The sequence below is a fragment of the Elgaria multicarinata genome, chromosome 1 (assembly GCF_023053635.1).
Source record: "Elgaria multicarinata webbii isolate HBS135686 ecotype San Diego chromosome 1, rElgMul1.1.pri, whole genome shotgun sequence".
Classification (NCBI taxonomy): Eukaryota; Metazoa; Chordata; class Lepidosauria; order Squamata; family Anguidae; genus Elgaria; species Elgaria multicarinata.
The window spans coordinates 31,389,577-31,405,043 of record NC_086171.1 but is presented as its reverse complement, the minus strand read 5'-3'; the positions used below and the strand labels follow the sequence as shown (position 1 = coordinate 31,405,043).

General features: G+C 42.7%; 1 protein-coding gene across 1 annotated transcript; it reads right to left on the bottom strand.

The window, feature by feature from the left end:
* Positions 1–586: 586 nt before the first annotated feature.
* KLF6 (KLF transcription factor 6) lies at positions 587–13,974 on the bottom strand. The gene is made up of 4 exons (XM_063125685.1): positions 13,181–13,974; positions 9,597–10,176; positions 6,731–6,854; positions 587–3,997 (listed from the first exon to the last, which is right to left on the bottom strand). The coding sequence occupies exons 1-4, from the start codon at positions 13,280–13,282 to the stop codon at positions 3,946–3,948; spliced, it is 858 nt and encodes a 285-aa protein (XP_062981755.1). The 5' UTR covers positions 13,283–13,974; the 3' UTR covers positions 587–3,945.
* Between the last annotated feature and the right edge of the window lie 1,493 nt (positions 13,975–15,467).

Genomic DNA, 15,467 nt, shown 5'->3' with positions numbered 1-15,467 from the left:
TCAAGATCTAAGAATTTTCTGAGAGCACTACTAGTAACCAGTTGGTGTTCAGACAGTAGGTAAGGCATCACAGTAACTAAAAGGTGGTGGGAGCTAAACGTGGTCTCATCACTTCTCCAAGTATCATGGCCTACAAGAGTTAGATCTCTGATGTTCTGAGGTAATGAGGTGGGCCTCCTACTGGAGGTTTAAGGGTTGTCAGAAGAGAAGTAAACTCCTTTCTTGACACCCTTCTCCATCCCACCTACCATTATTATTATTATTATTATTATTATTATTATTATGTCGGGATACAGAGCCCATCTGTTCTATACGCCTCCCTACCTTTTGTGCAGATTGATAACAATAGGAGCGCACACACACACAAATACAGCTTTACATATTTTGCATCTAATGAAGCACATGTGAGTTGCAGAAGTTCTTATTCGGTAATACATTTAAGAACCATTGTCTTTACCCAGAGCTGAGAAAGTATAATGTTCACAGTGATTTAGGATAATAAGGATTCTGGATTCCAACCCCAGATAATACAACATTCTTAACAATTCAATTTTGTTGAAGTAAAAAAACAGAAGTAGACCAAAGATGCTGATAAGAATTTTTTTTATGTTATTCCAATAAAAAATACATTCATACAGAAATATAACAATCTTGCAAAAAACAATTTCAAATAAAATCTTGTAAAACAAATTTTCTTTACAAAAATCTTACAAAGAGATTCTTTAGATAACAGGGTGCTTCCAAAAAAACAAACGAACAAACAAAGGAAATTTTACGAATAGAAATTTTCTTCTGAAATTTCAAGCAATTTTATTTTCCTTTCAGCTTGATTGAGGCTCAGTTATCACCTGAACAAAATGTACTTATTTAACCACAAAACTGACAGGCATTTATTTATTGACATATGGCAGACGGGCCCCATCCAAAATGACTGATATTTCACAACTGAGAAAAGCTATGCAAGGGATTTTTTATTTGGAAAAAAAAAATCTGTTTTCCTTTTTTTATATTAATTGGCATTATTATGGCTAAGTAGAAGGCATTGAAAATAAGGCTAAAAAAAAAATCCCATCGAAAACAAACCCTTGAAACAAAACCCCTCCTTAATTGCCTTGGATGCATGAGTGTGGATACACACGTGCCCAGGAAGGGTAATGTTTCATGTACGAAATGGCCTCTGTCATTGCAGCTATAATTAATTCCCCCAACAGTGAAAAGGAAAAGGCAGCCCCTGCATGCATGAAGCTCCATGTTTACAGTAGAGCTCCATAGATTGTAGCGACTATGGCCTCCTCCTAGGAAATATTTTTACTTTTTTGTTATAAAGAAAAAAGTGCACTTTCAAGCATATAAAAAAAAAATCATAAAAGCAATGCAAACCGTGTCGGCCCACGTGTTCCTTAGAATCAGATAAATTGGTGTCTAGTGCGTTTTAGAGAACTATTAATCTTCACCAACATTTCCAGGAAAAGCTGCCCAAAATAGCAAGAAATGGGCTACAGATGTGGTTTGCATGTAAATATGTCACTGTTGTCAAGGGAGGCAGGTTTTGAAAAAAGGGCGGGGAGGCGAGGGGTGAACCTCATGGGCTTACCTTCTGGGGGAAGAGCTATTTCTAATCTCTCATCAATCTGCTTTGCATCTTGAGCTCAAAGGTCAACACCTAAAGTAACAAAATAATTAAAGGCCTCATTCTTAGATCTTCCTATCTAGATAGGCTTGGAGGACAAGAGCTGAGGGGCTAGATTTGGGTAGGGGGAAGTTACTGGAATGCCCATCTTTAAATGGCTGTGGAATTTGCATTTCTAGAGGATCTGGAAACACCTAAGTAGGCAAGTTTGGCCCACAAAGTAACGTGGCATTTCAAATGTTCTTTGCAACAGATGGAAAGTCACCTCAATGTCCATGAGTTCTGCCAGTGGCATGTAGAGGAACCCCTCAGAGGGGTTCCGGAGCACCAGGTGAGCAGGGCCATAAACACCAGGGGATTTTTGAGCATGCAAAGTGCTCCCTTCACCAAAGCGAGATATAACAGCTTTATAGTTTGTTAAGTATAAGAACCCCAATCTCCCTCCCTCAGATGTTGGCATAAAACCCTTTAGAGGCCTACAAGTGAAAAAGGTGGTGAGTTCTACATGTTAATATATGGACTTTTGTTTGCTTCGTTAATATGAAATGCAGGAAAACAGAGGGCTCCTCGTGGGCTGTGGTATTTTCTACCAAAGAACTCAATTCAATCATTTAAAACATTTTTTTATATATATATTATCTATATATTTATATATTTATAGATATACACACCCACGCACACCCACACAAACACACACGCGTGCACGCACACATACACATGGAGCTACAGATAGTGTACACACGAATATACATACATTAGACATTTTCTGCCCACTGGATAACTTTTTTATTTTTTATTTTTTTTGTTTTTCTTCAAAAAAAAAATCTTGATTTTTTTTTCTGTTTTAGCCAAGAGAAAGATATGGAGCTTGTGCCTTTTCAGCAAATACTTTTCTTCTTCTTTTTTAAATACTCCTGCACTTTTAACTATGCATAAGAGAAACATAATATTTTGGAGTACAGGGTTTTATTTGGCAAGGGTTAGGGGATAAGGAAACGGGGTTGTGCATGGCCAAATATAAAAACAAAAACCCAGGGATTCTCAAGTTGGCAGAACTGGTCAGATTATTCCTGGAATTTTTAAAGTTCTATATGGCAAGAATGTTTCTATACATTAAAAACCCGAACATCTGCTTATGTTCTCTCCACCTCTTCATAATATACATTTGTTTACAGTACAAGCGTCAGGTGACAAGAGAGCCTTAATGAAGCATACATCACCCATACCCCTGTATAAGACCCCCTACAAGAGGAGATCACTTTGCATAAGGCACCATTATTAAGGTCAACAGTGCATTAACAGCTAGAAAACCAGAAATGAGACCTCAAGGCATAAATAAAAGGGGGGAAATAGCTGCATGAGATTTATTTTAATATTTTTTTTTTTAAAAAAAAACAGTTTCTAACCTACAGTGGTTTTATCCACACAACAGGACGAAAAAAAATATATATATCCAGGTTGTGAATGTTATGTAACATTAAACCAATTGCATTGTAGCAGCTTTAACTGGAATTGAGAGAGAGAGAGAGAAATAAAACACCTGCAGTCCTGATTAAAGAATGGAAAAGCATATAGTTCCCCAGAACCATGCAATAACCTTTGTATTATAATGAAAAAGTTATAGGTTGTGTTATATTGTAAATACACAGCTTATACAATGGATTACAAATGAGCTCTGTAGCAAGTAAAACAAAGCTACTTGACACATTGCACATTTAATAGCTGGACCAGACACCAAAAGCTCCTCTCACACAGGATAGGGGGCCCTCCCTCCAGTTCTGGTGTCTTGACTTTACATCCCCTCCCTTACTGTGCCCTTTCTTTCTTTTTTTAAAAAAGGTGCCGACACCCCGTTCCCCATGGAAATGATTGGTGCTCACTCCATCTTGCGATATACTCCCTTACATACGCAATTTTTTTTTAAAAAAAAAATCCCCCATTCAGCCGACCTTTTCTCTCTTACGGTTATAAAACAACCACAAGGGACAAAACAAAAAATTGGGAAAAAAAATGAATGTGCCTCAGCATACAGTCGCCCAGTAGATCCTCAATAACATACAGTCGTCCAATCATTAACATTCTCAGTGCACGTGCTCACGGCAGAAGGCGGTAGAAGCCACTCAGAAGGTAGGGTGCCAGCGGATGAGACCCACACCGTGCGGTCGCTATGCCGTTTTCTTACATGACTTGTTTAGCCCTCTGAAGACTGGGTTAGGGTGCAAAATGGCATGCTTTGGCTGGAATACGCATCCCTTCTTTCAAGGCCGGTTGACCTTGAAGCCTCTTAGCCCACAGGATTCGATCTCTTCACCCATTCAGAGATGCCTCTTCATGTGAAGGGCCAGGTGATCAGACCTGGAGAAGCACCTGCCAAGGAAGAAGAGGGGATCATTAAGTAAATTGTCAAAGGTGAATTAAAGTGGATTCCTGCACTGAGCACTGTTGGACTCGATGGCCTTATAGGCCCCTTCCAACTCTACTATTCTATGGTTCTAAAATTTGTACGTGGAATGATAGTAGACCATTAGGGCTGTGGTGAAGCCCTGAGAGATATGGAATTTGATTTGGAAGACATGAGCACAAGACCTTTTGACGCTGTACTGTATCTCAGCCTCAGTACCCTTCCTGTGAAATGGGAATATCACTCACCTTCCTCATGAGCAACTGTTGCCAAGGGAAATACAGAGCATCTTGCAACTATGCAGCATGCTAAATGTACAAACCTAAACAATATGCAGGAAGTAACTCCCATAACAATCAAAGTAAGTTGACCTTTGAACATAGCGAGGTTTTCTTAACTAGGTGACTAGTGAGCACAGCAGTGGTCTGATCACTCCGCCACGTGGTCAGATTGCAGGCTGTGGCATCAGAGCAAAACATTTGAATCTGAGGGCTCATCTACACCAAGCAGGATATTCCACTATGAAAGTGGTATATAAGAGGCAGGAACTACGCTACTGCTTTATAGTGGTACTGAAGTGCACTGACAACCGTTGGGGCCCATAACACATACCGCTTTCATACCACTTTAATGGTGTTATATCCTACTTGGTGTGGACGTGTCATGGGCCCCAACAGTTGTCAGTGAACTTCAGTAGCACTATAAAACAATAGTGTGGTTCCTGCCATTTATATATACCGCTTTCATATCGCTTTCATAGTGGAATATCCTGCTTGGTGTAGACGACCCCTCAGCTGATAAACGGCACAGCAATTGTGATCAGATCTTTCACTGGTTGCATTTACATTTATATCCTGCCCTTACCCCAAAGAGCTCAGAATGGCATATTAGTGCCAACAACGACCCCATGAGGTAGATCAGGCTGAAGAAGTGCAACACCCCAAAGGGCTTCTAAGGAGCTCCAGCCCTTAGAACACACTAGTTCCTACAACGGACTCTCTTCCTGACCCCCTATCAATAACCCACCATGATAGAAGTCTGGTGAGAATCCAGCTAACTTCCAACTAAATGTAGGAGAGGTGGAGAAAAGACCACTCAGTGGTAGAACTACTTCTTAGAAGGCAAAATAAATGGTTTTGAAGTACTATACTAACAAAAGGTGAGGGCAGAGGATGAGAAAAAGGAAAAGAGTTTGTAGAATCTCATCAAGTCCCTCACTTTACATCAGCAGTGGGGAATGTGTGGCCAGCCAAACGTTGCTGGACTACAACAGCCATATTTCACTACTGGATCTGCTAGCTAGGGCTGATGGGAATTGTAGTCCAACAACGTCTGGTGGGCCAGATCTTCCCCACCCCTGCCTTACACTGTTGCAGCATTCGCTATATTTGAAACCACACCGTAGAGAGCTAACCCTAATCTTTCCTCTGAGACCTTCATTCAGGCCCTGAAGGAGATTCTACAAACTTCTGTTAACTTGTTCCTGATCTGAAGCCAGAGAGACACAGACTCAAACTGGGGAGAGCCGAGAGCAAGGCATCCGATTGTATCTCAGCCTCAGCAAGTTGCTCAGTTATTTGCTCTATTATTCAGCTTGAATCTACACAGAAGCTCTCCATCTATCTGTAAACAGAAAACTTCAACCCACTCTAGGAGTATTTCCATTGGATTTCAAATCAGGCTGTTCTGGAATATGCAATTGTATACATAACTACAGGAATTGGCTTTCCCGTAAACAGAGGAAGTATTCACTTAATCAAAGGTGTTGGGTTTTTTAAAAAAATATATTTTGGTTTTGCTGTTGGAAAATAAAACTTTGCTATTGCTGATCAATAAATTTGAATGCTTTATTTAAAAAGAGCTCATATGAATTGGGCCTAATGCAATGTGTGTCAAAAGAGTTTCCCTAGTGTTTTTATGAGTAAAATGCTCAACTCAGGATCAGTCTAACATTACATTAATTACAGAGTGTGATACTGCAACTTCTCTTGCTTTCTCACATGTGATTGAGTATGCACAATTAAAACGGGGACCAGCACGCACCAGGAGAGGACCATTAAACATTTCCACCACAGCAGTTTGCTTCCCGAAACTCCCCCACTGCCACCATGCGAGAAGTGAAACAAGAAAGGCTGGTTGAAAGCCAATGGAGGTTCCCCCCTCCCCACATTTTAAATCCCTGCACAGTTGAGGTATTTGTCTACTTACACCCCATTTATTTGAATGGGTCTCCTCTGGCTAACTCTGGATCTATCCCCGTATTTTCACATACTAATTGTCAGCCTTAAAGACGTCTTTGAGTGGACTTCATGTTGGTTGGACTACAGCTTCCATCATCCTCAACCAGCAGGCCCATTGCCCATGCTGGCTAGGGATGATTACAGTTATAGTCCAACACATCTGGAGGGCACTGTGATGGAGAAAGATGTTTTATTGCTATGAATAATCTGCATTAGTCATATATTACGAATACACGGGGTGGATGGGATTTTGGGAAGCCAATGATGGGGTGGAAAATTCAAATCCATCCCCAGGGCTTGCTGATTTCGATCCAAACCAGGCCACACATACTCTCAGATGGGAAGCTACACACTACATACTTAATGTAGCGTGCAGTTTGACCCTCATTGCTTTCTCTGGAAGGACTTGAGGGGGAAAAGAGCATACAGGTGATAAAAAGGGAGTTTCCATTCACATACCTGTCACAGTGATTACATTTAAAAGGCTTGGCTCCTGTGTGCTTTCTGAAGTGTCTGGTTAACTCATCACTCCTCGCAAAACGCCACACACACCCTTCCCATGAGCATCTGTAAGGCTTTTCTCCTGCAAAATGAAACATCCCAGATTATTAAACATCCGTAGCTCTCCAACCAAAGATGAATATTGATTTATTTGTTTGGGGTGTTTGTTTGGGGTTTTTTTTTGCATAGGAAACACGGCTGCTCGCTTCCCTTCATAACAGCATGCTAAGTACTTCTGAGAACGCCGACGGAGAATGTAGATGTTTCTGAGTTGACAGCTTTGCTGCAACAGCAAAACATTCAGCCTGGCTGGAAGATGCCAGTAATGGAAGCCTCCTGAACCCTTCTGCATGCTAGGAATATTCTGTAAGTATATAGAATGTAGGCTTGTACAATCGCCACTTAGCTGGTCACCTGGGGCGAGTAAGAATTATGGGAAGCTTTGCAAAAGTTGATTCTCTATTTCTTCTAGGCCTCAAATGACTGATATTGCCATGTGTGCGTGTGTGTGTGTGGGGGGGTAAAGTAGCAAATATTCTTATGGACTAGTAGCTTTCATAGACTTGCTAGATTACTATAACATAAAATGGCAACAAATTATCTACAATCAAACGCTAAGACTGAAGGATGCCAGCTTTACTCATAACCAGTGTATGTAAAAGGTAGGAAGCCACAACTCAAAGAGTACGCTTTCCCCAGAGTTTCTTTTGTTCCCTTCCTTTCTCTCTTAAAAGATCTAGCAAGTTTGACAGAATCTGCCCCTGAACTGAGAAGATTGGACAGTAGATCTTTGCACAGCTGTAAGAGATACTACTCGTAAAGGAGTGCTTTGTTTTTAAATTCGTAATACACAAAGCCACCTCTCCAGGTATACGTGAGACAAGAACTGGATGTGTATGGTGGGGGGGAAGGAGGGGACCAGGGAATAAAGAATAAAACCATCTTCAAATCAATTTTCGTTTTAGCATAAGGATCGTAAGAGGCAAGTCAGCAATTCAGGAAAGGGGGGGGGGTTCTAGCCAGAGATTCCGGGAAGATTTTATGGCTTAGCTGTTGCAAATCATACTTCTTCTTTTCCTGGAAACTACTAAAAAAAGATTTTAAAAATTAAGTTTCATTTCCATAGAAGAACGGGCATATGAAAGCATGATCTTTACTCCTTCCTCAATTTGCCCTAGTGCTGAGCAGGGGAACCCCAGCAGAGAGATCTTTCTTCTCCCTTGAAATTGTGGAAGAAGCATCTCTGAGGAGCAGACCTTGAACTGTTCCTGTCAAGGTGCGGAAGGTTGCTCTAGAGAACTGCAAAGTGCCTCTGCGCATCATCTAACCAGCCATCAACAACTGTAGAACATTCATGCCAAAAAAAAAGGAAGCCTGCCAGCAACTTCCACTATAAAAAATTTACGCAAGCCTTGAAGGGCCCATCCAACTCACATCCTCTCCCGAGAAGCTAGGGAACCCAGGTTTGGTTTGGAAATCCAAGCTCCAGAGTAGTAAAATTCTGTATTCTAAGCAATGTGAGTGAAACCACAAAATCATAAAAGGTTTGTAGAGTTCGTTTTCATTGTCACGGTTATAAACGCATCTCTCAAAAGATTCTTTTACTTCCGCTTATGCATACAGAGCTAGTTTGTGGCACAACCAGCACTAAAGCCAACCAGCCACACTTCTGCTGTTTAAGAGATCCAGTTTTGAATCAATGAGGAATTTGCCGTTCAGAGTCAAGATTAAATTCCCCATTTCTGAGGCATTTCTCAGTTTCCTTTCTGTTGTCAAGTTTCAGATCTGTTCTCCAGGTTCTCCCCCCACCCTCCTGACCTTGTTGGAAAAGATTAAATAATTGTGCACCTTCTCAGGCATAGGGTAACTAAAAAACAAAAACAGGAACCAGCCTCTTCTAAGCTTGGCACAGAGACACTTGCAAAGGGCTTATGGAAAAGAATGAGGAAGTCATGCCATGCATTCTGGGAAACCTCAGCTAGTATTGCATCATCTGATGGCCTTGAGCTCTTGCTCCAGAAATTGTGTAATGTTATGACACTGCTAGCAACAAGGGTTTTCCTAATAGTTATCACCAACTAGAGTCAGTTGTAAAGCTAGCCAACTCCAGATGGCTCCCTGGAATAAAGGACAGCATTTCTACTGAAGCTATAGATCAGAGGTGGGCAACTTGTGGCTGGCCACGTTTTGGCCAACAACTCTCATGAGATCGAACCAACACAGCATAATGGGAGTTGTAGGCCAAAACACCTAGAGGGCCATCATCTGCCCACCACCCCTGCCAGAGATGGAAGAGACTTGTTATCCCTAATGCCATTTTGGTGCACAAGTTCTTCTGTGGGTCATGAACAGTGGGAAGGTGGGGAGGAAGAATAATAAGGTGGAATGGGGACCACCAGTAGCCTGCCACATCTTAAGGGTCCAAGCTGCAGGACACAGAAATCTTACTGAAAGGAAGTTGACTGTCAGGGCGATTAGAATAGGGAACAATGGAGGTTTCCTGATTTCATTTATATCCTATGATGGAAGTCATGAAACTCCCAAGATAGGATTTCCAGGCTATCTTGTAGCCAGGAACTAACTAGGCCCAGATGTGCTTAGTTCCACCATGGTTGCCACAGTTATCACATGCCTTCAAACCATGCTCTCGTCCCTTTGTGGCCAGGTGGGATGAGACAAGGAGTTCTGGAATCCGCACATGCCCAGGGAGGAAACCCCATCTTAATTTCATATTCATACCCCACTTTTCTTTTCCAAGGCTAATATTCAGAGCGCCCACAGCAAGACATGCTGTTCAATTCCAGCAGACCACAAGGGTACTCACCTGTATGGGTACGCTGATGTGCTTTCAGGTGTGAACTTTTGGTGTAAACCTTTCTGCACCCATTGAACTGACACCTGTGGACCCGCCTCCTGCCATCCGGAGAGGCATCGCCGTTGACCGGGGTACCCTTTTCCACAGTCTTTCCACCAGTACCAGTACGAATTTTGCCCGGTGAATGCAATTCACCAGGCGCACAATTCCACGGTTGTGAAGCTGGCTCCTTGCCCAACTCGGGGGAAGAAGGTGGAGTAGAAGTGACCGATGAACTCAAGTTTCCCGTATTGGCCAGGCCTAAGACTTCGCTTATGGGATCAGAGGTAAACTTAGTCGTAGGCGAAAGTTCCTCAGAGCTGTCTGAAGATTCACTGCTGATATCAGAATTCAAACTGTTAGTCTCTAAGCTCTGGCTACTTGTACTGTCCTCCTTTGGGAGACATGCAGCCTTCTGTTCCGACTCTTCCCTCTTCTCACGTGCCAGAATAATTTTGGTCCACAGATCCTCTTGACTGTCAAATTTTATCTCGGAGGCAGACACGTAGCAAGGCTCGCTCTGGAGGTACCGTTCCAGCTCTAAGCAAGTCTACAAAATAAAAATCAAATAATCATTTTTAAAAAATAATAACCCAAAACCTATTGTGATAAACATACCACCTGGAAATTCAACCAGGCCACATACCCACAAAGGCAGGCTGTTTATTTCTGGTTGCTAGGCTCCTTTAAAGTTACAAGGATACTCAACCTTCACCCTGATGACTTACTGTAAACAACACAATTCCTAAGAATTGGGCAAGGGTTCAAACCCAAGAGTTCTAACCTACCTACATTCTCCATCCATGACTCTAAGTACGTTAACTAAATAGCCATCTCCTAGAAAGGAGATGTTCAGTAAGTTCGCTCTAAAGTCACACTCTTCTCAACTGGACCTTCTCCAAACATTAATCATGCCTCTCTGTGCTTTCCTGTATGTCATTAACCAAGGGCTTCAAAAGTAGTTTTGCTATCTCTGCAGAGGATACCAAACTGGAGTTCCACCAAGGCGATGAAGGCTACTACCTCTGCCCCTAAACTCAAGCAGCATGCGTGGCTGACGATCCAGATTCAGGGGGCATCCACAAGCCGACCTATTTCCTGCGCATCAGAACTCGGCCTCAGGGAGACATTCAAAGAATGTCATCTCCAAGTGCACTGGCATGCGCCTCGCATTACACGAGGCACTTCTTGTGGAGGTTGTAGTGGCCTAAGGAATTTCTGTAACAAAATATTCAAAATTATAACATGGTATGGGGTGTGTGTGTGGGGGGGGGGGGGTGTATAGGGAAAAGTACAACTTCTAAGGTCCTGCTGGGAGTCTCACAACGAACAAGAACTTTATCTACTGGCCAAGAGTGCAACTACATGAGTCATCTCCCTATTTCTTTCACTCCATGCCAAAGGAGACTTCCTTTTAAAATCCTGACACCTTGCCAAGAAAGTACATGGTTCAAATCTACATGCAATGGGACATGTCAAAAATAAATAAATACCCTTACTCCTCCAAAGATGTGACAATCCCTTGAGTGACACAAAGTCTCCCCCCCCACCCACCCCCTCCCAAACCACATAGACCTTTGGAAGCAAGAGAAGGAAGCAATCCAAGCATTACTTTAGAGTGGTGGCAGCACATCAAAGATCATCATATTAATGGGACTAACATATAGGGTCTCTGCATATTAATGGGAGAATCTGTCCTCTGCAAAGCATTACCCATCTTATTTTTAAACAAGATCTCCAGCATAAACAGAGATGCCCCCCCAAAAGAAAATGCCCCCCTTAACTGACAGCTTAAAGAGTTTCTCACAGTACCCTCCTAATTTACTTACACACACCTCTTTCCAACCCTATGCACACTTATCTGGGAGTAAACCCCAGTGAACACAGTGGAACTTGTTTCTAAGTCAACTTGCATAAAATGGGGGTAGTAGATTTTTCTTTCCTTGTTAACCGAGGTTGGGGAGGAAGAGGGCATCAGAAGGGGAAAAGTGTACAAGTAATGCTACCTAATCAATATTTATAGGTTTGCCTATAATTAGGAAACTGATTTACAACACACTTAAATACACACACACACTTCACCTTCTTAAGACGCAATGCAATGCCCTGTTCTTATAAGGAAACAGGAAGGGGATTTATAGAAAGAGCAGGTTAAACTTTCATAACAGGGCTGATTTAAAATACCCCCCATTATGCAAATCAGCTCAGAGGGCCAGCCAGGCACTCAGAGGGTTTTTTAAATGCTCCTGAAGGCTACTGGGATTCAAGTCTGGCTCTCAGCAAAAATCCCAAGGCGCCCGAAGGAAACTACTTAGATCGATTTCAATCACGTTCTATCTGTGCTGCCTTGGAGAGAAAAGGGGGTTGGGAGTATTGTGGGAAGTGAGGGGGGGCGGAGAACAGAATGGAGAAGGCAATTACAAAACATGTAAAAAGGCTGTTAACACTTCGGATTTCGATCTTCTCCATAGGTTCCTCAAGCTTTAACAAATAAAAGCCACACTTGATTTGATCTGGGCATTCAGTTGGGTGAAAGAGCAAATATTACAGCAAGGAGAAGAAGCAAGTAAACATAGCCTCTTTGCCAACACCCCCCCCCAATAAATAAATAAATAAATAAAATCCAAGATAATGCAAAAAATAAATCTTGTCTCCAAATAATCCAATTACTTGGGGGGGGTGTCTATTAAAGGCAAGCAACAACCCTGATCTTTCAGCAGAAAGACTCAAAGCAATTATGAGAGAAAACAAAACAGAAGAGAGTCATTGTCATATGACTGACAACTCATGGCGGGGGGGGGAGGAGGGAGAAAGGAGAGAGAGAGAGAGAAAAAATACTTCGTAAAACTAGTAAAACAGCAGGTCGTGAGAAGATTGGCAATCGTTGCACTGTCATGAAAATTAGTAGCGTACATTTACTTAAAAAAAAAAGCAGAGGGGGAAATAACTCTGCAAATAAAAAAACAGTTCAGATGACAAGCTATAGTTGTAGCATTTGGAGTGGCTTCCAAGGATTTTATTTTTTTTATTTTTTTGCCAAGAATTGGATCAAGCAAATGTGAAACACAGGACTTGTGGGTGTTTTTTTTTTAAAAAAAATGCTATTATTTATTTATTTATTTGAGATGGCAACATTTCACTCTAGTGGCGGCTGTTTTGATGAGAGAGAGAGAACACACACACACACACACACACACACACACACACACACACACACGAGTGGAAAGCAAGCATTCAAAAACACATCAGCCACTGTACATAAGATCTGACAGCGCCATTCAGAACAGCAATGCAATGGGAAAGAAGGAGAGACAACAACCATCATGCATTCTAAAAAGAAACAAAAATAATAATAATGTCACTTATTTCAGAACAGCCAAACACACCTGCTTAAAAAATTAAGCCATTTTCTTTCTTTTTTCTTAAAAGCTCAAAATAAATAAAACAGAATAACAACACACTAAAAGGCAAGGATCTAACCCAAATCGTTGCTGCTCCGAATCCTAAGGCTCAAAAGCAACGTCGCCAACCAGAAGACCCCCGTCCTAGTTTACCTGTTGCCAGTATTCCTCCAGAGATGGCAAAGCAGAGAAGTAACCAGTGTCGTGGACAATTTGGAGTTCCTGAAAAATGCTACACATTGGGAGCACATCCATGTCTGTCTGTCTCTCTGTCTTTTTTTTTTTTTAAGGGTGGGGGAAGTTGCAACAATAAACCTTCCGCAAAGTCAATGTCCGATTGCAACGTCTTGTTAAAAATAATAATAATAATAATAATATAAACAACAATACGGATGTCTTTAGCTGCTATCGCTGCCGCTGCTGCCGAGGGTAATCGCGATGGCAGGTGATGGTGACAGAAATACGACCAGCTATTTACAAAGTCCCACTTACTCCTCCTCCGGAGAAAAAGGACGACCACCAAAAAACCATTTAAAAAACACAAAAACACACACACAAAAGCAACGAAGAGAGAAGGTATGTCTTTTTCCTTTTAAAAAAGAAGAAGAAGAAGAAGAAGCACCCTGTCTCTATCTATATATTAATTAAATTCCTGCTCGGTATTTCAGATGAAGACAGTTCTTTCTTTTTTGTAATAATAATATAAAAAAAGCAAAGTTTCATGCAAAGTTTAATTGCACAGCAATATATAGATGGTTTATTATGATTATTTGCAAAGTCTCCCGATTGCTGCTGGTGCTGTTTTCCAACTCCTGGGCTCTCTCGAGAAGATACTTGCTCAGAAACCTACTCAATATTTGCAAACACTGAGATGACTGCGAATGTAACCCCCTGCAAAACTTCCCTATTCAAAGCGCTCCTTGGCCAAACCTCCTCCTCTTTCTACTCCCTCCTCCTTCGACTCCCTCCTCTCTCTCTCTCTCTCTCTCTCTCTCTCTCTCTTTTTCGCCCCCCTCCCTCCTGCTCCAAGCCACACTCGCTCCTCCCCCTTTACTCCTCCCCGCCCCTCCTCCCTCCCCTCCGCCACCTCGTGATCCCATTACGCCGGCTCCGAAGGCTGCCCAATCTCTAACAACAAACTCGTTACACCACGTTCCAATGATGTCAGAGTGGCCCAATGGCCGGGCGCGACGCATCTCGGCTCCTCCTGGCGTGACCGAACCTCTCCGTGACGCCTCCCCGGATTGGGCCGATTCGAAATTCGACCCGTCCTGATTGGCCGGGCGCGCGGTAGGCTATTTTTAGAAGGGTATATAATGCTGGAAGCCTGTTTTAGAGAAGCGACTCAGAGGGAGAGGGTAGAAGCGGTTGCTTGTTGTTTCCCGTTGCTAGAAGAGGAGGGCGGGGGGGAGGAGGAGGAGGAGGAGGAGGAGGAGGAGGAGGAGGAGGAGGAGGAGGATGCGCGACTGAGGAGGAGGAGGAGAAGAAGAAGTTGCAATACTGCAGATGGGCCTCGAGAGCGCTGCTGAGCCGTGCAGGGAAGAGCAGTGGCCGTGTTAAGCAATCATTTTGCGTTGCAAGAAGCTCTCTCTCTCTCTCTCTTTCTAAAAGCAAGCAGCGGGGGGCTCTTTACACGTGGGTTAGGGGATCAGAGGAGCTTTTCTAGACATGCATCTTCTCCCGTGCATTCTCCCCCCGCCCCCGCCCCATGTGCAGAATTTGACACTCAGCCAAGTAGCTCCTTTATTTTTTGCTCCTTCCTGTTTTCTGCTTCCCTCTAGGTTCGATCTCCTGCTGGACGTTGTGCTACCGAAGCGTTACGAGGGCTTCCCGTATTGTAGCAAAACGTCTAGATCACAAATGGGGGTGGGGGGGGGAGGTGGAGTGTAAATGTACTTTGCGTTGCAGCTTAACTAACCGGAATCTGTTCGTGTATCCTTGGCTACATAACATTAGTTTCTCCTCTCTCTCTACACACGCACACACACACCCGCTTTCATTTTATCTGCTCTGGTGTCTGAAATTGGTTTATTGTGTTTTGCTGGTGTTGGTTCACTGGCTGGGTGTGTATTTTAACCCCAGCAGTCAATAAAACATATGTTGGGCATACCTGTTCTTATTTATTGAGTTTGTTTTTATCAATCCCTATTGTGGAGCCTTATGGAAAATAACACTCTATACACACACACACACACACACACACACACACATCATAAAGACACATGAAATCAATCTTGCCTTGTGCCCTCCAGATGTGAGTTGGGAGTCCAGAACATCCTCAGCCACCATAACCGATGCTGAGAGTTGTCCAAAACATCTGGAAGGCACTGGGCTGAGGAAGGCGCCATTAAATACAAAGTGTGTTTTCTACATACCCTGTTTCAGCCATCAAATGGTTCCCTCCCCCCATCACACATTCTGCTTTTAAAATAGGCTCTTG

Bases quoted from the DNA above. Each gene is read 5' to 3' on its own strand.
- KLF6 (XM_063125685.1), bottom strand. From the start codon at position 13,282: ATGGATGTGCTCCCAATGTGTAGCATTTTTCAGGAACTCCAAATTGTC. The intron at 10,177-13,180 runs GTAAACTAGGAC...TTTATTTTGTAG, and splicing joins TGGAGGAATACTGGCAACAG to ACTTGCTTAGAGCTGGAACG. The intron at 3,998-6,730 runs GTATGTGAATGG...CTTCCTTGGCAG, and splicing joins AAATGTAATCACTGTGACAG to GTGCTTCTCCAGGTCTGATC.